Below are 23,983 nucleotides of genomic sequence, written 5' to 3'. Positions count from 1 at the left end.
GAGAGTTCTCATGCATATGTGCCTAATAATAACTATCACAAAAGACTGCAAAAACCACAACCTTACACAGAGGCTATCGTAACCTTACTCAAAAAAAAAAAAAAAAAAAAAACTTCTGTGGCAAGGGCATCTGCCCAGCAACTGCTTGTCCAACCCTGGACTGCTGTCACCCTTGTTATTGATCCTTGTAGCCAAAGAATTATCTCAAAACAATGATGTGATCCTCATTTTCTCTTTAAAAACCTTTGTCTTCCTAGGCCAGGCGCTGTGGCTCATGCCTGTAATCCCAGCACTTTGGGAGGCCAAGCCGGGCGGCTCACAAGGTCAAGAGATCAAGACCATCCTGTCCAACATGGTGAAATGCTGCCTGTACTAAAAATACAAAAATTAGCTGGGTGTGGTGGCGTGTGCCTGTAATCCCAGCTACTCCGGAGCCTGAGGCAGGAGAATCGCTTAAACCTGGGAGGTGGAGGTTGCAGCGAGCCGAGATCACGCCACTGCATTCCAGCCTAGTGACCGAGTGAGACTCTGTCTCAAAAAAATAAATAAAATACAAACTTTTGTCTTCCTTGACTTCCCTGAATACACACATAGCTTATTGTGGCATGCATATTCCCACTGCAATGCCCTATTCACAAATGAACATCTTTTTCGTTCAGAGGGTCTCCCTGTGCTTAAGGTAGAGCGTGTCTAGATGCTCACTCTTAGAGAAGAACTCAGCTTGAATATCACCCCTGGGGGATGACCTCTGTTCTCTCCTCCTTCCTTTATTCAGCGAGTTTATGAAGCACCTGCCCTGGGCCAGGGGCTTTTCTGAGCATGGAGTAGGAGTGGACAGAACACAAAACCCCCGTCCCACACAGCTCACAGACATTAAAGGATTGAGGGCTGAGTATGCTTGGAGTCAAACTGTAAAAGATGTTAAGATATTTACTCATGTCATAGTCCCAGGAGATCCTGAGAACACATGCTCAAAGTGGTCCTGCTACAGCTTTTGGTTTCGTACATTTTAGGGAGACATAAGCCACAAATCGATACATGTAAGATGTAACATTGGTTCCAGAAAGGTGGGACAACTCGAAGGTGGGGTGGGGCTTCCAGGTCATAGGTGAATTCAAAGATTTTCTGGGCCGGGGGCAGTGACTCACACCTGTAATCCCACCACTTTGGGAGGCCGAGGTGGGCGGATCCCTTGAGGTCAGGAGTGAGAGACCAGCCTGGCAAATATGGTGAAACCCTGTTTCTACTAAAAATACAAAAATCAGCTGGGCTTGGTGGCGGGCGCCTGTAATCCCAGCTACTAGGGAGGCTGAGGCAGGAGGATCGCTTGAATCTTGGAGGTGAAGGTTGCAGTGAGATAGCGCCCACTACACTCCAGCCTGCGACAGAGCAAAACTCCATCTCAAAAAAATTAAAATTAATACATTTTGGAGGTAAAATACTTCGATATCTTTCAGGGCCTGCCATCTGTCATGTCGGTATCCTGTTGCTACGGAGAGTCCGCCTAGACAGTCTGTTTTGACGTTAATGCTCGTCCGAATTCCAAAGGGAGGAGGGTCTAGTGAGGCGGGTCCCACCCGGCCTTTCCCATCAGAGCCCGAACTCGCGGTTCAGCTTCCCTCCAGGACGCCCTTGGCCGAGAGGAGGCCTCCAATGGCTGGCTGGGGGGCTTAGAATTTTATTTTTGGTTTACAGCGGAGAAGAACAGCAGAGAGGCCAGGGCGCGGGTGGGGAGGGCAAGGCGGCGGCTCCAAGAAAAGCCAGCCCCTCGCGGCCCGACAGTCTCGGCGCCCCGCGAGTCGGTTGGAGCCTCAGTGGCGAGCAAACCCCGGAGGTCCGGGAACACCGCCTCCGGACACGACAGAGGAGGGCCGGACGGAACGCGTGTGAGCAGCCGCAGCTTCCGTCCGGGCCACTAGCGCGGACCCTACGGCCGGGGCGGGGCTTCCGGCGAGGCGCGGAAGCGGCGGCAGCGGCAGGTGGGGAAGTTGAGCGGCTGGCGGATGCAAGCGGTGCGGCACGTCGTGTGCGCCGTGTCCGGCGGCGTGGACAGCGCCGTGGCCGCGCTGCTGCTGAGGCGGAGAGGTGAGGCGGCAGAGGCCCCCGCCCGCCCCCGAGCGAATGTGTCCCCGAAAACCTGTCCCCGTCCCTCGTGGCGTTGGGCAGGTCTCCTCCCTCCCTGGGCCGCTGGTTGCGCGCGGGTCGGCAGGAGGACACCCCGTCCTCTGACTTTGGTTTGGAGGCTCGTCGCCCTCCACCTGTGTAGTCGGAGGTGTGCGCGACTGCAGCTCCGACTACCTGGGAGCAGTTGGGCGCCCCTCTCCACCCGCGCCCACCCACAGTGAGAAGCCGGCGGGCCGGGGTGGGAAGGGGAGGGTTTCTCACGGGTCTGCGGCGTCCACATTCGCCTGTGAGGACGCGGACACTGGTGAGGGGAGCTGGGATCGCCGGGCCGGAGGCCTGACCTCTGCACACGCCATGGCCGCCGGGTGGGAGGTCCTTGTCCTCCCCACTCAGCAGACCGACAGCTGCCGTGCGGCGGGTCTGTTTGTTCAGTGTCTCCTGTGTTCTCCGCTCGCTGGAGGACAAAGTTTTCTCCAGAAGCATTTGCATTTCTTCCGGCATCTAAACGGAGCCCCACGGGTGCTTAGGATTCCTCGGGCCCAGCGCTGAAACGAGCACTTGTTAACTTCACCTGTGTGGCTCCCCGCGGGAGGCCTCATTCACGCAGTCACGTTTGTGGAGCTCTGCTTTGCGCCATCTTTGGTTCCTGACCTTGGGCAAGTGAATTAAGCCGTCCCCTGTAAAATTCGGCTAACACCTGCCTCACGGGGTGACTGGAGGGATTAGATGACATAATACATATTGATGAGGACGTGCCCAGCATATACGAGGTACGCAGAAAACAGTAGTGGCCATACCTATTATGGTAGGTACAGTTAAGTGCCAAAGAGAAGGGTAGGCGGACCATAAGCAGAAATAGTTGTGAGGAAGGGAGAGTGGAGGAAAGCATCCTAGAGATGGAGGTGTTCAGCTGAGTCGAAAGAAGAGTAGGATGTCACTAAGCAGAGACTTGGAGGTGGAGGCGGCCCTCCCGGCAGAGTCAGCAGTGCAAGCAGAATCACAGAGGCCTGCAAGTGTTGGCTGGTTCTGGCCAGATGGAGATGGAAGGAGAGGAGCCTGGAGCACGTTTAGCCCTGATTATGGAAGATGCTATAGCAGAGGCTTCAGACTGTTAGGTAGACATTAGTCTGGTTGATCTGGGATGGGGGTGGTCTTTAGCTTGTGGTGGTGTAGTTTTGGCAAAGCTTTGTCATCAAATTTCTATTGTTTTGGGTACTATATGAAGCCTTCTTCAGCAGTCATTTGCCCTGTCTTTCATTACATTCATCCTACCTAAAAGAACCAGCTTTCTCATACAGGGTCAGCACCTGTGTAGTTTGCGAAGGTGGTGTAGGGCTAAAGTTGGCCTTTCCAATATTTGGGTGAATATTTTGTTACAATCGAAAAGGCAGAAAATAGGTCATAAACTAGGTGGTACAGCTCTTACAAAATATCGAAAATTTTAATTATATCTGATGACTTAGAATCTAAGTCTTAGATGGTAACTAGAAATAACTTTTGAAAAGTTCTTGTTTGATCACCGAATGGTGCTTTGAAAAATTCTGTTGAGTTTCGACTATTCCTTCGTGTATTCCACACACATGGGCTAAGCGCCTCCTGCGAGGTATTGTGCTGATACATAGATGGGGACACAAAGATGAGAAAATACCACCTCGTTCATCTTGGGGACTCAGGCACCAAGATGGAAACTGGATTCCTGAAGCCACATGGCAAAGCAGGGACTGCCAGGCGGGCCAGGCACAGAGGCACGGGAGCACAGCGTGTGGGGAACTTCTCGGAGCTCAGAAATCACCGCCGTTTTACTGAAGGTTGATTTATGTATTCTCTTTAATTGACCTTCTTCCCGCCCCCAGGTTACCAGGTGACAGGGGTGTTTATGAAGAACTGGGACTCACTGGATGAACATGGGGTCTGTACCGCCGACAAAGACTGTGAAGATGCTTACAGAGTTTGCCAGATTTTAGACATCCCTTTCCATCAAGTGTCCTACGTAAAGGAGTATTGGAACGATGTGTTCAGGTGAGTGCAGGTCACAGCACAAAGGAGGCTTCCTCACACTGTGGATCCTTGCAATGGAAGGATCGCGGTAGTCAGCCAGACAGACGCCTGTGCAGGCCAGCGCTCTCCCTCCACGGTGGTGCTGAAGACTGCAGGAGGCCTCAGCCACCCTCGGGGCTGTGTTAGAGGCAAGGCCTGGACCCCACAGCACACCCAGCTCTCTCACTCCTGTCATTTTGCCACTTGCCTGAAGTCTCTTTAATGCTTTCTTGGACCTTGAGCTGTTTCTATTGCCCAGTTAGGATAGGGGAGCTAAGGCTCAGGGCTCCCCTGGAAGGTGAGCACCAATGCCTGTGTGCTATATGGGTCGGCGAATAGGGGATTTCTGAGAAAGAGGTGATACGTGGCCTGTGCCTCTGAAAACAAGAAACAAACAAAAACTTTTCTAAAATCCAATATAATCCCAATAATTAAGTGCTGTGTGCTAGGCGCGTGCCACATCTAGGAACGTTAAGATGTCTGCACTGTGACCTGGTTCTGTAGGAGTTTGCGGTCTAGCTGGGAGGACATTATCATCACAAGAGGTGGTAGTGATGCGTGGCACACAGGAAGTACCAGTGGTGCTATCAATCACTGAACCCAGAGGAGGGAGAAATTTGCAGTGTGGAGTAATCGAGAAGGCTTCGTGGGAGAGGAGGGGTTGCAAACAAAGGAGTAGAGAAGGCACCCCAAATGCGGTAATGAGAGCAGCGTGAAGAGGAGAAGAAACGCTGATTGTGTATTTCAGGACCGTTGTAAAGTGTGGCTGGACTTTTGTTCCTGCAGTGGAAGGAGTGTAGGGCTCGTCCTCTGGTGAGCCCTGGCTGTGATGAATGTCGGGCAGTTGTCGAAGGCGTCTGACACAGCAGGCCATGTGCACGGGACAGGCTGCCCCTGCCTGAGTGGGCTTTAGGGGCAGAAAAGCCTTGGGTTGAGTCCTGACTGTAGCTTATTATATGACCTTGGACAATTTACTTGACTTTGTTTTTTTAATTGAAAAAAATTCTTTTTTTTTCCTGCCAACAAAGACCCAGAAGAGATACTTGACTTTTCTAAGCCTCAATTTTCTCATCTTTAAAATGAGGATAACACTGATGCCTCACAGGATTATGTAAGAATTAAGTGAGATTAGGTTCTAGTATGTATGCCTGGTATATTAGTAAGCAGTCAATAAACATAGCTGTTTTTCTTTTCTATTTTTTTTTGAGACGGAGCCTCGCTCTGTTGCCCAGGCTGGAGTGCAGTGGCGTGATCTCAGCTCACTGCAACCTCTGCCTCCCAGGTTCAAGCAATTCTCATGCCTCAGCCTCCCAAGTAGCTGGGATTATAGGCATGCACCACCATGCCCGGATAATTTTTGTATTTTTAGTAGAGACAGGGTTTCGCCATGTTGGCCAGGCTAGTCTCAAACTCCTGACCTCAGAAGATCCACTCGTCTCAGCCTCCCAAAGTGCTAGGATTACAGGCGTGAGCCACCACGCCAGCCCGCTATTTTTATTTTCATTATTAAAAAGATGAGTCGGGGAGCTAAGCTATGAGGACGCAAAGGCATAAAAATGATATAATGGACTCTGGGGTGAGGGATAAAAGACTACACATCGGGTACAATGTCCACTGCTTGGGTGACGGGTACACCAAAATCTCAGAAGTCACCACTGAAGAAGTTATCCATGTGACCAGATACCACCTGTTCCCCAAAAACCATTGAAATAACAATAAAACGAAATTTAGAGAGATTAAGTAAATTGACTATGGTCACCTAGATAATCAGCAGAAGAGCTTGAATATGAACCCTCTGTGACTCTATGCTATAACATATGGGTGTTGTATATATTAACAACATGGACAAAACTGGGGCTGAATTTTCCTGGGGAAAGTTATCTGTAGAACGCATGATAAATGCATTAAAAACTTACCTGTAGAACGCATGATAAATGCATTAAAAACTTATCTGTAGAACGCATGATAAATGCATTAAAAACTTATCTGTAGAATGCATGATAAATGCATTAAAAACTTCTGCAGTTTTCTCGGGGACATAAGAAAAAAAAAGAGTGTGGCAGCCAAATATAAGATAAATCTGGGAGAAGACCAAAGGCAGAGTCTCAGGAAGTGCTGTTGCTGGAGATTTGGACTTCATGGGGAGGGAGTGTAGGAGTGGAAGGTGAGGGCTGGCTTGTTGGACCCAGAGGACAAGTCCACCGGGCAGTAGATCTGAGGTGCTTGTTAAACAGACCTGGACCGAGGTCTGGGGGCAGCTCTGGAATCTGCTTTAATAAGCACTTCAGCTGTGCTGGTGGTGGGGGGGTTGTCAGGGTCTTTCTTTGAGAAAAGGTGTGATGAGGCTTAGGGACTGATGTGTGTGGGAGACCAGAGAGGAGAGGAGTCAGCAGTAGTTTCAAGATCAAGGCTGGGTGGCTGGGGAAAGCCGGTTTAGGGGATTCCTCATGAGTACTGTAGAGTTTGAGGTGACAACAGGGAATCCAAGTGAGCTTACACTTCACCTGCTAGCACAGCTTTTGCAGAATGTACGAGTGGATGTGATTTTTGAAGTTTAGCTCAGCTGAGGCCAGATAGGAAGAGTGACTTGAATACTGTGGCAAATTAGGAGTGGAGCTGGGATTAAAACCCAGAATTAGGAGCAGAGCTGGGATTAAAACCCAGAATTAGGAGCGGAGCTGGGATTAAAACCCAGAGTTAGGAGCGCAGCTGGGATTAAAACCCAGAGTTAGGAGCGGAGCTGGGATTAAAACCCAGAGTTAGGAGCGGAGCTGGGATTAAAACCCAGAGTTAGGAGCGGAGCTGGGATTAAAACCCAGAGTTAGGAGCGGAGCTGGGATTAAAACCCAGAATTAGGAGTGGAGCTGGGATTAAAACCTAGCTTTTCAGGCCAGTGCTTGCTGCCACCTTCTGGTGCTGCTTGATAGGGACTGAGAGAAGGAGGCGGCCGGGTAGAGTCTTTTCCCATCTCTGGGGCTGCCCCCGAGCTCGCCCCAGGCTCCAGCCAGCCTGCCCTCTGTCCTCTCCCAGTACAGCTGCCCGTGGAGGCATTGGTCTTTCCGCCGAACACTTACTTCTCGAGTAGGGCTCTCTAGCTCAGAAATTTCCTTTGCATTCTTTCATTCAAGACCCACTGGCCTTCATGGATCAGAGTCCAGATATGTTTTAGCTGCTGAGTCTTTTAAATCTCTGTCTCCCAAAGCACATGAAAGGCTTCTCTTCTTTCCAGTGAGAGAAGAGGCTGGGCTACTCCATTGTTTTTGCTAATGCCAAAACACACGCCTTCCTGTCTGCTGTTTAGGAAAGGGCTAACAGTATGTCTTTTCAGAAACTGATTTAAATGTTCAGCCTCTTCAACATTTATTGATGAGTGTGAAATAGAAAGTTTGTTGGGTCTAGGACGTAGACACAGATTGCACCTTAAGTAGTTTATAGTGTAATGAGCTTCCTGATAACTTTCTAATAATTAAAGAAAATGGAAAGAGTGTAATAATATCAAGTGTTGTTGCAAATGTGGAAAAACATGAGTTTTTATGAACTTCTAGGGGGAGCGAGAAGTAGGAAAACAGTTCAGTGCCTGCTAAAGTGGAAGATATCCAAGGAACCTCTGACCCTGTGCAGATCCGTGATCTGTCTGCATAACACAACCCTCTTGATCAGCATTGGTTTTTTTAACCCTTGTTGATTAATAGAGAGTTTTAGGTTAAATGAAAAAAATCACTTATACCAAAAATACACCCATTTTTAAACTCCCAAAATAGGCATCATAACGCTCTTGAAGTGAATCCTTGAAGACTATGAAATTCTTGCTAAGTTTTGCTGGTATCATGGTATTTTTTTCCCACGTTCAGTCAGTCTGTTAGAGCAGAAGTTCACTGAGTTAGGATAGCCTGATCCACTTTAAGCACCCAAGAGTTTGCTAGTTCTCAGAAGTGTGTGTTTGTCACGTGAGGATAGTATTTTTGGTATATTTGCCCAGTGACCCAGCATCCCAGGCTGAGATTGCAGAATGGCTCATGGAGCCCTTGTGTAGGGAAGCCTCTGACTGTGTTTCTCCTCTGTTCTCATCACGGCAGTCATCCTCACAGAAGAAGGCTTCTGTGACAAAGGTGTGGGGGGTTTTCTCCATACACCAGGCAGTGGACACCAACTGGGTGTCCTCTGATTCAGTTCCGGTATCATCTACCTGGAGATAGTGCTGGATCCCAAAGGTTGGGGGTTCAGTCTCCAAGACGGACTCCCCCCACAACAGCAGTCGAAAGTATGGGCCTCTAGAACTTATGACCAACTGGCTTCCAGTTGGGATTCCCATAACTTCCTCTTTGGGTTCAATTATTAAGAATTTGCTGGAGTGGTTCACAGAACTCAGAAAATCACTTACATTTACCGGTTTATTATAAAGGACGTTGCAAAGGATACAGATGAAGAGACGGGTGGGGTGAGGTATGGGGAAAGGGTCATGGAATGTCCACACCCTCCCTGGGGACCACCCTCCAGGAGCCTCCACAAGTGTAGCTGTGCAGAAGCTCTCTGAACCCAGTACTCCTGGGTTTTTATGGAGGCTTCATGACATCGCCATTCCTTCCCCCAGGATATAGAGTGGGACTGTCTCTGGGGAGGGTCTTAAGACCCACAGTCAGAAAGGTAGACGCTTGTAATTCTAGCACTTTAGGAGGCTGAGGCAGGAGAACTGCTTGAGGCCCGGAGTTCACTATCAGCCTGGGCAACATGGCAAGACCTCATCTCTACAAAAAAAGAAAACGATGCAGTGGGCCAGGTGCGGTGGCTCACGCCTCTAATCCCAGCATTTTGGGAGGCCGAGGTGGGCAGATCACTTGAGGCCAGGAGTTGGAGACCAGCCTGGCCAACATGGTGAAACCCCGTCTCTACTAAAAATATAAAAATTAGCCGGGCATGGTGCTATGCGCCTGTAATCATAGCTACTCGGAAGACTGAGGTGGGAGAATCGCTTGAACCAGGGAGGCGAAGTTTGCAGTGAGCCGAGATCACACCACTGCACTCTAGCCTGGATGACACAGCAAGAGTCCGTCTCAAAAGAAAAAAAGGAAAGCTGCAATGAAAGGAGGGCAGGAGGTCACAGGCCCGACCCTGAGGGCTACCGCACCCAGCATGACAGCAAAGGACTAACGGGCGAGGTCAGAGGCCCGACCCTGAGGCCCACCGCACCCAGCATGGCAGCAAAAAAATAACAGGGACTCTGGGAGTTACAAGCCAGGAACTGTGGATGAAAGCCAATACACAGCATAGCACCACAGCTCTGCAGTGGGAGTCTAGAGGATTTCATTTCCAGTGTCCCTCAGGCATCTTCTCTTCCTCACCTAAGCCCTGCTGTGTTGGAGGAGTCCCAGAGGCGGGGGTTTAGTGAGACCCTCATGGCCACTCCCCACTCCTGACCCCATAAGCCCTGTGAGCCTACACAGAGACGGTGGCTCCTGAACTGTAGTGGCAGAGAATAACACCTTGTGAGGTGGCCCATGCAGCAGGTTATAAACAAATGTTCGATGACTGAAGCTCTCCTGTTTTGCAGAAAATTAGTTTTGGTATGACAAGGAGAAATTCTACATTAAACAAGCAATTTAGTGAGCTTTTTTTGTTTTTTTTTTTTTTGAGGAATGTTTCACACTTGGAACTGAAGTCATTTTCTTTTATTCTAGTGATTTTTTGAATGAGTATGAAAAAGGAAGGACTCCCAATCCTGACATAGTTTGCAACAAGCACATCAAATTCAGTTGCTTTTTTCATTATGCTGTGGATAATCTTGGTAAGTAATTTGGGTTTAAAACATTTTTTTTTCAAAGACAGGGTCTCGCTCTGTCACCCAGGCTGGATTACAGTGCTGTGATCATGACTCACTGCAGCCTCGACCTCCTGGGCTCAAGAGATTCTCCCACCCCAGGCTCCTGAGTAGCTTGGACCACAGGCGTGTCACCATGGTGGCTAATTTTTTGTGGAGATGGTGTCACAACTGTATTGCCCAGGCTGGTCTCAGACTCCTGGCCTTAAGCAGTCCTCCTGCCGCGGCCTTCCAAAGTGCTGAGATTACAAGCGTGAGCCCCTGTGCCTAGCCTGTTTCTTCTTGTGGAACCTCCTGATACTGAATTGCTTGCTTAGACCACCTCTTGATGTCTGTGGCTATGCTTTACGAATTTGAGGTTCTTCTTCCTGTCCCCTGCCATTGGGGTCACCATAATGAGTTTCTGAAGTTCTGGCTCGGGCTTCTTGGTTTGCTCTGTCCCACTGCAGCTCACCCTGTTGTGTGTGGCTACGAGATACCATTGTAAGCCAGGGGCCCAGTAGTGTCGGCACTTTCAGCAATGATGTAGATTAGGCTTGCAGATTCAATATATGAGCAACCTAAAGCTGAGTTGATGATGATGATGATGAAAGTTAGTTTGTGGAGTTAGGAATAAACAAATGCCTACAAAAAAAAAAAAAAAAAAAGAAAAATCTTAAATTTCAACACTGGGCTAACACCAAAAACATGAAACTTAATAGAGATAAATGCAAAGTTTGCTAACTAGGTTCAGTAATTCTCCTAGGACAAGATTGGAAAGACCTAGCTTGGTTGCCATTGAATGTGCAGAAAATCTGGGGGATTTAGGTGCCCCCCCCTCAAGCTGACTGAGCCAGTAGTGTGATGTCTTTTGTCAAAGCCAGCACAGACGGAGCTCACCTTGATGATCATAGAATGTCTAGGAAGGGGTGATGTGTACCCTGTGGTCCGTCCTGGTTAGACCATATTAGTTATTCAGGAAAACAGTGATAGACTGATAGAATGTGAATTGATTTTTATTTTCAGGGTATCCGGAAATATGTCCTCCCTGAACTGTTGAAATTACTTTGGGTCATAGTGGCAGTGGTCAAGTGTGTGAGTTAGGATGACATTCTTTGTGTGACACCAGCGGACAGAGTTAGGACTGGCAGGGGAAAGAGTTCCCTGGGGTGGAGGCGCAGGCAGCTGTTCAGGAAGGGAAGGCTTGCCTTTGGAGAGCACTAAGCTCTCTGTCACGAGAGCTTTTTAGGGAGCCCCTAGGTGGCCAGCTGCCAGGCACGCTGTGGAAGGAACTTCTGCAGTGAATGTTTCTACACCTGGAAGAAAGGCATGAACCGTGCAACACAGGATGAGAGGACATGACGCCCAGACTTCTGAACTCACCGCGCTTCTCAGAGGCATCCTGCGCTTTTTCTAGTATAAGTGCTGTTCTTTAAGGACATAGATGTAAAGTGGATTGTTTTCTCTATGAGAAAATCAGTCAAGATGAGATCATGTGTCTCTAAAGTGCCTTTTTCAGGTCGTTAATATGCAGCAGCTAATTCTTGCTGTGTCTTGTTTACATTGAGCTAGTGTGGTTGGTCCAGGATTGAATCCATTTTGCTGCACCTTTCATAAAACTCTCTTGCAATACCAAATATCTATAATTTCTTGTTTTTTTTGAGATGGAGTCTCACTCTGTCTCCCAGGCTGGAGTGCAGTGGTGTGATCTCGGCTCACTGCAACCTCCACCTCCTGACTTCAAGCAATTCTCCTGCCTCAGCCTCCCAAGTAGCTGGGATTACAGGTGCCCACCAACATGTCTAGCTAATTTTTGTACTTTTTTTGTAGAGACGGGGTTTCATCATGTTGGCCAGGCTGTTCTCAAACTCCTGACCTCAAGTGATCCACCCATATTGGCCTAAAAGTGCTGGGATGACAGGCGTGAGCCGCCGCGCCTGGCCCAAATATCTGGAATTTTTACACAAAAGGTTCTGGACTCGTATGCACCTTGTTAGGCTCTTTGGCTTTGTGTAATATGAAAAGAAGAAACAGTGTGCTGGATGAGTCTTCACTCTGATGAAAATACTACATATTTATTACAGAAAATTTAAAAGAGGAGAAACGACACCTATAATTACACTCTCAGAATCAAAGGAATAGACCTGAGATTTTTCTTCAACTGTTTCTGTACAGTAACAACCGTGGAATCATGGTGTCACATCCTCGTCCTGCTGAACAGTGCCAGGCATTTTCCTGTGTTAGTAAACATTCTCTGTTAAGGACCCCCCGTTGTTATGGCAGTGCACTGTCATTCACTTCACATTCTCCCAGTGTTGAACATTTTGGTTCTTTTTTTTTTTTTCTCCTGAGACAGCATTTTGCTCTGTTGCCCAGACTAGAGTGCTGTGGTACAATCTCAGCTTCCTGCAGCCTCGACCTCCCGGGTTGAAGCAATCCTCCCACCTCAGCCTCCCAAGTGGCTGGGACTACAGGTGTGCCCCACCACACCTGGCTAATTTTTGTATTTTTTGTAGAGGTGGGATTTCACCATGTTGCCCAGGCTGGTCTTGAACTCCTGAGCACAAGCACTCATCTGCCCGCCTCGGCCTTCCAGAGTGCTAGGATTACAGGCATGAGCCACCGCGCCTGGCCTCCCTTAGTATTATCACAAACCCTGCAATGAATATTTTATGTTGAAATCTTTCTGTGCATTTCAGACTGTTTCCTTAAGCCAGAAATTAACTTTGGAAAGGCTCTTAAAGGTGCAATAACACTTTAAGTAGCAAGGTTGTATCAGCTTAAGAGTTCAAGGCTGCTTGTTTGATGGAATTGGATGTGTGCCTCTGTTTCCTAGGACCTCTGTGTTTGGGTGCAGGGTGGATTGTGCAGCCCCTCAGCCTAAGATTTAGGGTCTCTACTCTTCTTTTGTGCCTTGGTTTATGCTGATCAAGGCCTGCAAGTATGAGTCTAAAGCCCAATCCTTGTGTTCTAAAAACCTCACAGGGGCAGATGCCATTGCCACAGGTCACTACGCGAGAACTTCACTGGAAGATGAAGAAGTCTTTCAGCAGAAGCACATTAAGAAGCCAGAAGGGCTTTTCAGAAATCGGTTTGAAGTTAGAAATGGTAAGTTAACGTGCCCAGGTCAGAGCTGAATTCTTGTGAACAGAGTGGAATCTTTTGAGGAATGACCGTGGGTTGTGCCTGAGGATCACTGCCACCCCTCCCTCTGTGCTCCAGAGTAGCTTGTATGGGATTCACATTTGAAAAGGTGCGGTTACCAAGAGGACATTTTCCCAGAGGGCCTGTGATTGGGTAGTAAACAGTGTCCCTGCCGGCCATGGTGAGGGCTGGTGGGAAATGACATCAGATACTGATAATCCAGCTCTTGACACTGTGTGTTGGTGATTTGAATGTTCCAAAAATATCTGGGTAAATATTTGATAGTGATAATTGGGGTGCTGTCAGTCTAGCCAAGGCCCTGTACTTGGCAACACGTTCTCAAGGGCGTGCTCTTCCGGCAGACTTTTAATGTGCTGTGAGCATGGGATCTGCTGTGGATCTCATTGGCTCAGCAGTCTGGCTTTGTAGCCTTATTTACACAGTAGTTTATGCGTGTTAGGGAGCCAAGTTTCACCTTTCTAGAAAAAAGTCAGTGGCAGACAGTGAGCTGGGAAGCTGCTGGCTTGTCCTGGTGTACATCTGTGTGTAGAAAAGAGGAATTCCCTGTATTGAGTGAAAAACCAAGTGGAGCTCAGAGCCGTGTTTCTGTAGGGAGCGTCCATCAGTGGGGGACCCCTGAAGGGCAGCATTGCTCCTCTGTCCAGAAGTTGGAGGGGGCTTTGTCCCGCCATCTGGGGAATAGGGGTCTCTGGGGCTGGGGCAGGGCTTCACATACACACATTTCTTTTTAAATTATTATTATTTTTTTATTTTTTTGAGAGAGGATCTCTGTCAACCAGGCTGGAGTACAGTGGCCCGATCTTGGCTTACTGCAGCCTCCACCTCCTGGGCTCAAGTGATCCTCCCACCTCAGCCCCACCAAGTAGCTGGGACCACAGGTGTGCGCCACCATGCTAGGCTTTTTCATTTTTTCGTGGAGATGAGGTCTCGTTAATGTTGTCTGTGCTGGTCTTGAACTCCTGGGCTCAAGTGATCCTCCCACCTCGGCCTCTCAAAGTGTTGGGATTACAGGTGTGAGCCCACCAAGCCCGGCCTCACACGTTTCATATCGCTCCTCTTAGCAGTCCATGAGGTGTGTGCTCTCATCCCGTTTCACAGATGAGGAAACCAAGGCCTGGATGAAGCCATCTGACCTGGGTCCCTCAGGTGGCAGAGCTGGATTTTAGTGCACTTCCGCTCACTCCCCAGCCCCTGCTGCTTCTGCTGGGTCAGACCCCAGCTGAGTTGACTTTCCTCAGTCTTGCTGAGCCCATCCTGAAAGCTGCAGTGATGGGGCGGGGCTGTGCTTGGTCAAGGGAGCCCTGAGTGTGCCAACAGTCGTCTGCCGCCCTCTGTTCCCTCCTCTCCTTCCTTCCTTATGCCAGAAGGTGATCAGGTAACTGTACTGACTTGAGCCCAGAGAAGAGCAGCCCTCTCCCGTAAGACAGCCCCCCATTTCAGGAAGACATGGGTTTGAATGCAGATAAGACAGCCCCCCATTTCAGGAAGACATGGGTTTGAATGCAGAGTCCTGCCACTTGGGAACTCCAGGGTGGAATTCACCAAGTAATTGTGCATTTATGGGGCCTGAGGAGATGGAGGGTTAATTTCCATGTTGAATAGATGCACCTGCTTACCTCCTAGAACACTGTGCCCTGCAGAGCCATCGACTTTTATTATAGGCCACGTGCCCTCGGAAACTTGTGATAGTACTGATGGATGCGTTCTGTTGAGTGCAGTTGGCATGAGGGAGTTCTGATGGTGCCACAGTGTCTTGGCCTTCACTGTGTTTTGTAGGGACACTCAAGGTTTCCATTTCATTCTTCAGTTGCCCTGGCCCAGCCTGGGTCTCTGGGAAGAGCACCTGCAGGGGCAGTGGACGGCCTGGGCTCAGGGTCCGTCAGCACCTGAGACCGGCGCTCCTAGGCCTGGCCTGTGACTGGGCCGATTTTCCCCCACACAGCGTGCTACCACCGGCCTGGCAGAGGCAGCACGGGAGCCGGCGTGTCAGTGAGGCTCCAGCACAGGCAGCCTCCTCCAAATGTTGTTCATTCCTTTCTGTGCTTTTCCTCTACAGCAGTTCAGTTAGGGTTGCCTGCTTGCTTTTTTGAAAATCATGGATTTTTAGTTTGTTTTAAAATGACTCACAACTAGCAGAAAATGCAAATGGCTCCTAGTTTTCTGAGGCTTTTACACACATGCAGTGTTTGACTGCAGTTAGTTTGGGATTGCAAGTGGACTCTGAGGCCAGGTGCGGTGGCTCATGCCTGTAATCCCAGCACTTTGGGAAGCCAAGGCAGGCGGATCATGAGGTCAGGAGTTCCAGACCAGCCTGGCCAACATGGTGAAACCCCGTCTCTACTACAAATACAAAAAAAAATTAGCCGAGCATGGTCTCACGGGCCTGTAGTCCCAGCTACTCTGGAGGCTGAGACAGGAGAATCACTTGAACCCAGGAGGCAGAGATGGCTGTGAGCCAAGATGCGCCACTGCACTCCAGCCTGGGCGACAGAGTGAGACTCCATCTCAAGAGAAAAAAAAAAAAAAAGTGGACTCTGGAAAGTGCTCTGCTTCCGTGGCGACTGGTCGGCTGAACTTGGTCTCACTTGTCACTCAGTTCTGCTGTTTGTACCTGCCAAGTAAGGGAGTGGGACTCGGGGGGCTGGGCAGCCTCTAGCCCCGCCGCCTCCACCTGCATCACTTTGGGCGAGTCATATGTAATGAACTGGGCCTGTTCCAGTTTCCCCTCTGTAATGTGGGGAGAATTCTCCCTCTCGCAGCTAACGTGGGAATCAGCAGATGGAAAACACTAGCTACACAGAGTGTGTGCTGTACACATGGCTCTGCCAAGCCAGGAAGGGTACGTGTGCTGCCTGACCATTAACGGCACGTGGCGTGCTCTGAGTGTAACTCGAAAGGAGAAGTTTATGAGAAAGATTGAAAGAAGCCAGAAAACTGACGTTCGTCTTAGTTTTTTTGCCATTGATCATTGAACTTGAAAGTGGAGAGCTGGACAGTTCTAAGCCAGGTTTACTCACACTTCTGCTCCATTGCCTTAAAGCCAGAAATAGTTCTTAACAATCACATAGGGAATGTCAGAGGAACTGCAGGGGCACCTAACAGATGTCAGCCAAGACTCTAAACAAAAAACGTTTTTACCAAGAAAGCTAATGCATTCACAGGTAGGGCGTTGCTGGAGGCATGTGCTGGCCGCCGGGCAGTGAACCTGGAAAGTGTTGAGTCCTTGAAACCACTGTGGCACGAACACATCCCGTGGTTGTTGAAAGAAGGCACAGCTGAAGATTTTCTGCCAGCGGCTAGCTTACTCCATTTTCCAAGATTTGGCTGAATTTATTTTAGGTGTTTTGTTTTTTTTTTCTTATCACTTGAGAACATTTTTTCATGTGATGTTTCATCTTTGAAAATATTATAATCTGAAGTATGAGCTGGAATAATTTCTTTGTCATATAAAATCCTCGTTTTTTTTTGGAGGTGCGCATTTTTCTCACATTAACCCCAGTGGCGGTCTTTCCCCTAGTAGTTGCTATTGAGTGTTGATGTCTGCTTCAGACAGACTAGGGGTAGTCTAAGTGAACAGAAGGACATTGTTGAAAGTGAAGTATCATTATTTTTATTCCTGCAACGTCTTTTGTTCTTTATTCTTGGCAGCGGTAAAACTCCTCCAGGCAGCTGACAGCTTTAAAGACCAGACCTTCTTTCTCAGCCAGGTTTCCCAGGATGCCCTGAGGAGAACCATCTTCCCTCTGGGGGGATTAACGAAAGCGTTCGTAAAGAAAATCGCTGCTGAGAATAGACTTCATCATGTGCTTCAGAAGAAAGAGGTACGAGTGAGCAGTTTCCTTTGATTAGTGCCTGTTTCCCTTTCCCGACTGCAGGGCACGGAGCAGCTGGGCCTGTGGGTCTGGCACCACTTCCCCTTCTCCAGGGGAACATCAAAGGCGGACCTTGGAGTAGTAGATGGAGGAGTTTGCTCAGGCGCACCGTACAGGGCTCTGCTGACATCCGGGAGCAGCCTATACGAGACTCCTTGCTTTTTTCCTCTCCTCTGCCCCTATGTGGTAGAAAGCTTTCCCCACAGCCTTAGCAGCTGGTGGGGTCTTCTTGGGATGGCCTGCCTGCCAGGTGAGTGCCAGGCAGTGTGATGCAGCCCCGAGACCCCTGGAGGGGCAGGTGCTGTGCCGCCATCTGTGCACTGATGTGTCCTATCACCCACTCGTTCGGTGCCGTCTATTCCAGGCGCTGTGCTGCTGGGCTGTGAGGAAGTGGTGATGCGCACACAGTTCCATCTTTGCCTCCATGGAGCCCACCCACGAGTGAGGGACACAGACAGGATGCCAATCAGTATAAACCTAGAAAATGTCTACGGAGGGAGGTGTAGGACCCTGGGTGGGAAGCACCAGTGGGGTCTGAGAGTAGGGAATGGAGATGCCAAAAACGGCCTCAAAAGAAGTCACATGGAACCTGAGACCTGAAGGATGAGAGGATCCAGTGTCCCAGAGAGGGCTGGGAAAGTCCAGATGAGGGAATGGCAGTGCAAAGGCCTTGAGGCGAGGAGAAGCCAGGGAGCCGCTGTGGGGGTGCCTGCCTGTAGCCCCAGCTCCTCGGGAGGATCGAGTGCGCCCAGGAGTTTGAGGACAGCCTGGGCAGCACAGCGAAACTCGTCTCAAAAAGAGAGACCCCAGAGTGTTGGCGGAACTAGGATGAAGCCCGTGGGAGGGCCTTGGGGATGGAGGGCGAGGGCGCTGTGGGATGAGCCTCGCCTCTTCAGGGGCCAGTGCGGTGGGAGCTGTCGCTCCTTCGTGTCTCTTCCTGGTAATGGAAACGGCCACACCTTTCATCAGAGCCATCTTCCCTGAAGAGCACACCCACCGCCTGTCCTCCCCTCGCCTTCCGTTTCCAGCGTCGCTCTGTGGTGGGAGCTGCAGGGATGGAAGGGCAGTCTTGAGAGACATAAACCAGAGTAAACGATGCAGCCCCTCATGGGGCCATGGTGGAGAGCGCACGCTGCCCAGGCTCCCCAGCTAGGGCAGATGTGCTTGAGGAAGGGGCCTCTCTCCTCTGACTCCCCTGGAGCCCTGCCCTAAGTAAGGCCTTCGCTTCAGGCCTGGCTTTCCTGCTACCTGCCCCTTCTCTGGTCCCTGTCTCTCCCCCACTTCTCACAGGACAATGGCCTGAAGGACCTGATCGGGTTCTGCTTTCTTCCCCGGGGCAGCTGGTGTGAGGTTCTGCCGCGCAGGGTCAGACCCTGCGGGCCGAGACAATGAGGCGTTCCCTAAGGTTCTGGCATCATGTGCGCTGGCTGTGACTGGCAGCTGAGGGTGCCGGTGGGCAGCTGGGCCCCTACCCTGGGAGCAAAGTGTGGGGTGAGGCCAGGAGGCCCCGGGGCCTGCTCAGGATGTCTGGGTACAGTGTGGACCACCCCCACTTTTGGTCCTCTCACAGCTGCCGTCTTCTCATTTCAGAGCATGGGCATGTGTTTCATTGGGAAGAGGAATTTTGAACATTTCCTTCTTCAGGTGAGTGCTGGTCTTTGACACAAAGAGATGGGGCTGCGTGTCTGCCCTGGGCCCAGATCTCCGTCAGTAATGAAATGTTTGTTTTCCAGTATTTGCAGCCTCGACCTGGTCACTTTATTTCCATAGAAGACAATAAGGTTCTGGGAACACATAAAGGTGAGGTGCAGACTCTGCCACTTGTCATCTGAAATGCCTCGAGCTGTGGGGTTTCAGCTCTGGGAGACTAGACCAGGGTTCCCGTCGTCCCTTCCGTAGAAGGCTCTGTGGGGTGGCCGGGGGTAGGCAGGCATGGCCTAGGGTGGAACAGTTGCCTTGATGATGGCTGTGTGCATTTCAAGATGTGGCCTCAGCTGAAATGCTGGAGTTCATGAAAAGCGCACCGCTGACTTGGAGGACTATACTCTGTGAGTTATGTATCAAGTCCCTGTAAAAAGAATGATTTCCTTCCTGTGTAAGGAAAATGTTAAACCACACAAAACTCCACTCTGATTCCGGGAGTAAGGTGGACGTCACTGCATGGTTTGAATGATTAAGGACCACATGCAGCGATGGGATCAGGTGTCCCGCGCTGGCCGGAGTGCTGCTCACTCATGTGCAGACCCTTACTGCGGTGAGGCCTGCGTGAGCCTGTGCTGTGCCTGGTGTTAGGGGACAGGGTCCGAGTTAGTCACCAGTGTGCAATCCTGCTGTGGGGACAGAGTGTGGCCATTGTTGGGTTAGTACAGTGGCGGGGATGTGCCTGCCGGCATGATGCCATCAGGTAGGTCTTGACGCAGCGCAGGCCTGAGCTGTGGGACTGGCCAGGAGAGCCAGGCTGCAGCGCGGGTGTAGGGTGTCTCGCAGTGAATTGCACTTGGAGATCTTCCACCTCTTGAGGGGAGAGGGCACGCGGAGCCGGGGCTAGGCATTCCTGAGACAGGCCGAGGTGACAGCCTTGCTTGGGACAGAACTGCCAGACAGGACTGCCCATGTATCTGCCAGCCCTGGCCCCAGCGGGAGCCAGTTGGATGACTCATGGTTTCCACCTGCAGTTCACTGAAGAAGGCCGCAGGCCCAGGCCACGTGGTAAACTCATGAGGTTCTCTCTGCCTGTGTGCACCACTGCAGGGGAGGGAGGCAGTGAGTTTGCCATCTGCTCTGTGACATTGTGAGGGTGCACAGAGCGGCTGGGGGTAGCCCTGATGCAGTTACTGCATTAGATGGACACTGTTAGACGCATAGCTATGTCATGGGCTCAGCAAGAAGGGCCCCTGGTGTCACACAGGGCACCCAGCCACATCCTAGGCCTAGGGTCAGGGGCTCCTACGGCTGGAACCTGCACCTTCTGGGGTATAAGGTACCTTCTCAGTGGCCACTGCATCCTATGTCCAGCCCAGGCCTGGACAGTGATGAGATGTGCTCAGGTGCTTAGTCAGGGCTGGCTTATGGGAGCTGGAGAATCATATCTTCCTAGTGAGCTACACCATTGCTGGGCCTGCTCTGGGCTGCCCTCCCAGCATCTGCCTTCATGAGAGGCGTGACATGTGGGATGGAACTTGCTGCCCAGCCTCTTGGAGAAACTGTCTTTCTGTAGGTTGGTTCCTGTATACCTTGGGCCAGAGAGCAAACATAGGTGGCCTGAGAGAGCCCTGGTACGTGGTGGAGAAGGACAGCGTCAAGGGGGACGTGTTTGTGGTGAGTGGGCCGGCCTCTGAGACAGCACTGGAACTGGTTCTGGCAGGGCCAGCAGTGCTTATGGACCAGGGCTTGAGAAGGTCTCCAGCAGCCGTGGCTTCCTGGAGGCTGTGACTAACTCTCTTCCTGTCCTTGGTCCCCTGCCTTCCTACTGCATCCTCCTGGGACTGGCCATGGTGGCAGGAGAGTTTTAAGGTATTCATTAGGCTGTGTTGTGTACTGGCCTCTTAATCATCACTGAACCCCGATACACAGATACAGTTTCTCCAATTTTGCGAAAGAGGACAGGGAGACCCAGAGCTTGTGGCTCATCTGGTGGAGAGGGCATGGCCTCAGTGCCAAGGACGGTGCCCGCCGTGGTAGGATCCAGTGAGTTGTTGTCAGGCAGGTGTAGATGGCCAAGCCAGGATCAAACCAAGCCTTCCACCACAGTGGGGCCCTTACCACTGTGACCCTGGCCTCAAAGCGGGGCCGCTCAGTGGCAGCAAGCTCACCCCACCTTCAGGGGACCTTGCCAGTGTCTGGAGGCATTTTTGGTTGTCACAGCTTGGGTGGAAAGGCAAGGGCACGGGTGCTGCTGCATCTGTGGGTCAGGCCGGGGACGCTGCCGGCTATGTTCAGCACAGCCTCTTCCCTGAATGACCCAGCCTCCACCTTGGCACGCAGAGCTGAGAAGGCCCACTGTCAGCGCCCTGGCTGCTGGCTCCTGGTCTGGCATGAATGCTGGGGTGCCTTCTCTTAGACACAGGCCCCACCCGCCGATTCTAAGACATCTCCTTACTAGGAAGACCTGTGGGGTGAAAAGCCCGGCTGTGAATGAATTAAATAATCTAGATTTCAGTTTGCTATGAGAAGACCAGAAGGGTTAACCAATGGCCTCCTGTCCCTAGACGGGGCTCGGTGCCTGCTTAGAACCCAAAGCCCTTAACTTCATGCTCCTCGTCCTGCTTCAGGGGCGAGGCTTGGCGCAATCCCAGGAGGTGCCAGGTCTCATTGGCCCAAGGCCATGGGTGGGTGACGGAGCAGGGGCCTCAGAACCAACCTAGGGTGTCTGGGGTCCCCCAGACCAGGGCCAGTCCCAGGGCACCTGCGAGAAGCCAGCATCTACCAGTCCCTCCTTTCTCCTCAGCCGTTTGGTGTGTGGAGGAATTCCTGGGGTGGCCTTGAGAGAAAAGCCCATGGTGTGGCTGGCCCGTGTGGCTGGCTGCGAATAGAAAAACCAGTCCTCGAGGGTGGCTGTGCTGGTGCAGGTGGTTGCAGGTGGAGGGCCTGAGTCAGACTTGAACCTGCAGCATTCAGTGTCATGGGCTCAGATCTCACCCCCTGCCTCTGGCGTGGTACTTCCTTCCTGGGCCTTAGTCTCCTCATCTGTAAAATGGGGATTCAAAGGCCCGGGGGGTGATGAGATGAATTTCAAGCAGTGCCAGCACTATTACCTGTGTGTGTGCTGGTAGGACTGGGTGAGGTGCCCCTCGGCGTCCCCACCTTCGCATTCCACTCTGTAGGCCCCCCGGACAGACCACCCAGCCCTGTACAGGGACCTGCTGAGGACCAGCCGCGTGCACTGGATCACGGAGGAGCCTCCGGCAGCGCTGGTCCGGGACAAGATGATGGAGTGCCACTTCCGATTCTACCACCAGATGGCACTAGGTGACTGACGGGAGGGCTCCTGAGGACGGGTCCCTTGAAGCTGAGCTTCCTGAGGCCAGATTTGGGCCAGAGATGGGAGACCCTGGGGTAGGAAAGTCCCGTTGCGGAGATTATTACCTAAAATATTCGGAACTCCGGTGTCCTGTGCCTGCCCTGAGCGAGGCCTGGGGGTGCTGGGAGCAGACACAGGCAGACCCCAGTGTGTTGGGCTGAAGCAAGTGTGTACACTGCCCCGCAGTGTCCTGCTACGCCCAGGGCCCAGGCTAGTGCCCTGCCCTTCCCCTCTTAGCAGGGGTTCTTGACCCTGTGGGCTGGTGCTCCTTTTTTCCTGGGGGCCTGAGGCCTGAGGTCGAGCAGGCAAGGCCTGTGCCCCCTCCAAGGGTCCCTCTCTCCTACCCAGTGCCCTGTGTGCTGACCCTCAATCAAGATGGCACCGTGTGGGTGACAGCTGCGCAGGCTGTGCGTGCCCTTGCCACAGGACAGGTGCGTGGGGTGTGGGGGGTGAGCCCAGGGAGGACTGCACTGCTCTGCACCCTGCCAGGGCACCCGGGTTACAGAGGGGGCTGAGGCCCAGGAGTAGGGTGTACTCGGGTCACACAGCTGGTGAGGACAGAGTGCCACCAGCCCTGCCCTAGGGGCTCCTCCCGCAGTGACAACTGTGAGAGGATTTCCACTCTGATGTCACCAACCAGCCAGTTCCTGCTCGGGCCCCAGAAGCAAGGACAGAAAATGGAAGGGGCATGAGGACTGTGCTCAAAGAGGCAGAGGGTCGGGGCCCCTGTGTGCTGAGTGTGTAGGAGCTCCGAGGATGGGCGCCTGGCGTGTGCAGGCCTGAGGGCTCTCCAGGGGCAGGTGGCGGGAGGGAACCTGGGGTGAGGGGAGCGGAAGCATCCTCTGGCTGCCACCATGCTGCCTCGTGTCACAGCTCCACATTCCCAAGGGCTGCAGAGACCTGCCAGTCCCTGGAGTCCCAGGAGAGGCCCCTGTGACTGTCCCACTCAGGGAGAGGTACCCTGAAGACCCTCCCTAGTGAAGCCGCTGGGTGCCCCAGGCCTGTCCCCTCCTGTTCAGCAGCAAAATCCTGCTTCCCTGGGAGCTCAGTGCCTGGCGCTCCAGGCACAGGCCAAGCCCCATAGGGGACCACTCTGCCCCTGCCTGCCCTGGGCTGGCTCCCTGTGGCACCCCTGATGCCAGGGTCTCTCTCCCCCCCAGTTTGCTGTGTTCTACAAGGGGGACGAGTGCCTGGGCAGCGGGAAGATCCTGCGGCTGGGGCCGTCTGCCTACATGCTCCAGAAGGGCCAGCGCAGAGCTGGGGTGGCCACCAAGAGCCCCAGTAACGGCCCAGAAGATGGCCCAGGCCTAAGTCCCTTGCTCTGACAGAGATGGAGCTGCTAGAAGGAACCTGGAGAGCAGGACCCAGGGCTGGGTGGCTGGTGAGCAGTCCAGGTCCCCAAGGGCCAGCTTGCTGCTGCCCAAAGCCGAGGAAGCCGGGCTGGCCGAGGGTCCAAAAAGCCCGCAGGGGCCCGGCGAGCCCCAGGAAGAGCCTCACCTCCAGGCTGGGGCTCTGGCTGCCGGAGCATCTGCCGGCTGGTGGGGTGGCCCGAGTTCCCCTTCACCGCCCCCAGGGAGGGTTTCCCACCTCAGAGCACACCGAGGGGACCTGCAGAGGGGGCTGCAGGGACAACATGGAATAAACATTTCAAGGACATGGAGTCTGATTGCTGCCTCCACTGGGGGCGAGGGGCCTCCACATCACTGACCCCCTGGTTTGGAAGGGCAGGTGGACTGCAGACGCAGCCACGGCAACCTGCATTCCTCTCCTGAGGTCCCAGCTGCTCCACCCTGAGGGCTGGGGTCCCTGGTCCTGGACTACAGAGTACGTGCCCAGGACGCTGACTGGTGTCCTCGGTTCCCTTCCTCTTGCTGGGCTGGAGCCTTAGCGTGTTGTTGGTGCCTCGAGACAGACAGGTTCCTGCGGGGACCAGAGGTGCATTCCCCTTCTCTGGGTGAGAAGGTTCCAGAG

General features: G+C 52.1%; 1 protein-coding gene across 13 annotated transcripts; it reads left to right on the top strand.

The window, feature by feature from the left end:
• Nucleotides 1–1,635: 1,635 nt before the first annotated feature.
• Nucleotides 1,636–23,668, top strand: TRMU (tRNA 5-methylaminomethyl-2-thiouridylate methyltransferase). Of its 13 annotated transcripts, none has more exons than XM_003278569.4 (11): nucleotides 1,660–2,085; nucleotides 3,978–4,143; nucleotides 9,837–9,943; nucleotides 12,941–13,063; nucleotides 16,769–16,941; nucleotides 18,583–18,636; nucleotides 18,726–18,792; nucleotides 20,210–20,310; nucleotides 21,816–21,960; nucleotides 22,361–22,443; nucleotides 23,173–23,668. In XM_003278569.4, the coding sequence occupies exons 1-11, from the start codon at nucleotides 2,004–2,006 to the stop codon at nucleotides 23,335–23,337; spliced, it is 1,266 nt and encodes a 421-aa protein (XP_003278617.1). In that variant the 5' UTR covers nucleotides 1,660–2,003; the 3' UTR covers nucleotides 23,338–23,668. The 13 variants fall into 13 exon arrangements, with proteins under 13 accessions (XP_030671215.1, XP_012363075.1, XP_003278617.1 ...); XM_030815353.1 differs by having other exon boundaries at nucleotides 1,946–2,085; nucleotides 16,828–16,941; XM_030815347.1 differs by lacking the exon at nucleotides 1,660–2,085 and adding an exon at nucleotides 2,101–2,341.
• The last annotated feature ends 315 nt before the right edge of the window (nucleotides 23,669–23,983 follow it).

This window comes from Nomascus leucogenys, chromosome 7b (genome assembly GCF_006542625.1).
Source record: "Nomascus leucogenys isolate Asia chromosome 7b, Asia_NLE_v1, whole genome shotgun sequence".
Lineage (NCBI taxonomy): Eukaryota > Metazoa > Chordata > Mammalia > Primates > Hylobatidae > Nomascus > Nomascus leucogenys.
Note: the sequence above shows the minus strand (reverse complement) of the source record. Positions and strands in the feature narration are given on the sequence as shown.

What these genes read in the sequence shown, in the direction of transcription:
- TRMU (XM_003278569.4), top strand. Translation starts at nt 2,004, where the DNA reads ATGCAAGCGGTGCGGCACGTCGTGTGCGCCGTGTCCGGCGGCGTGGAC. An exon ending in ATGTGCTTCAGAAGAAAGAG is followed by an intron (nt 16,942 to 18,582) that starts GTACGAGTGAGC and finishes TTCTCATTTCAG; the next exon opens with AGCATGGGCATGTGTTTCAT. An exon ending in GTGCCCTTGCCACAGGACAG is followed by an intron (nt 22,444 to 23,172) that starts GTGCGTGGGGTG and finishes TCTCCCCCCCAG; the next exon opens with TTTGCTGTGTTCTACAAGGG.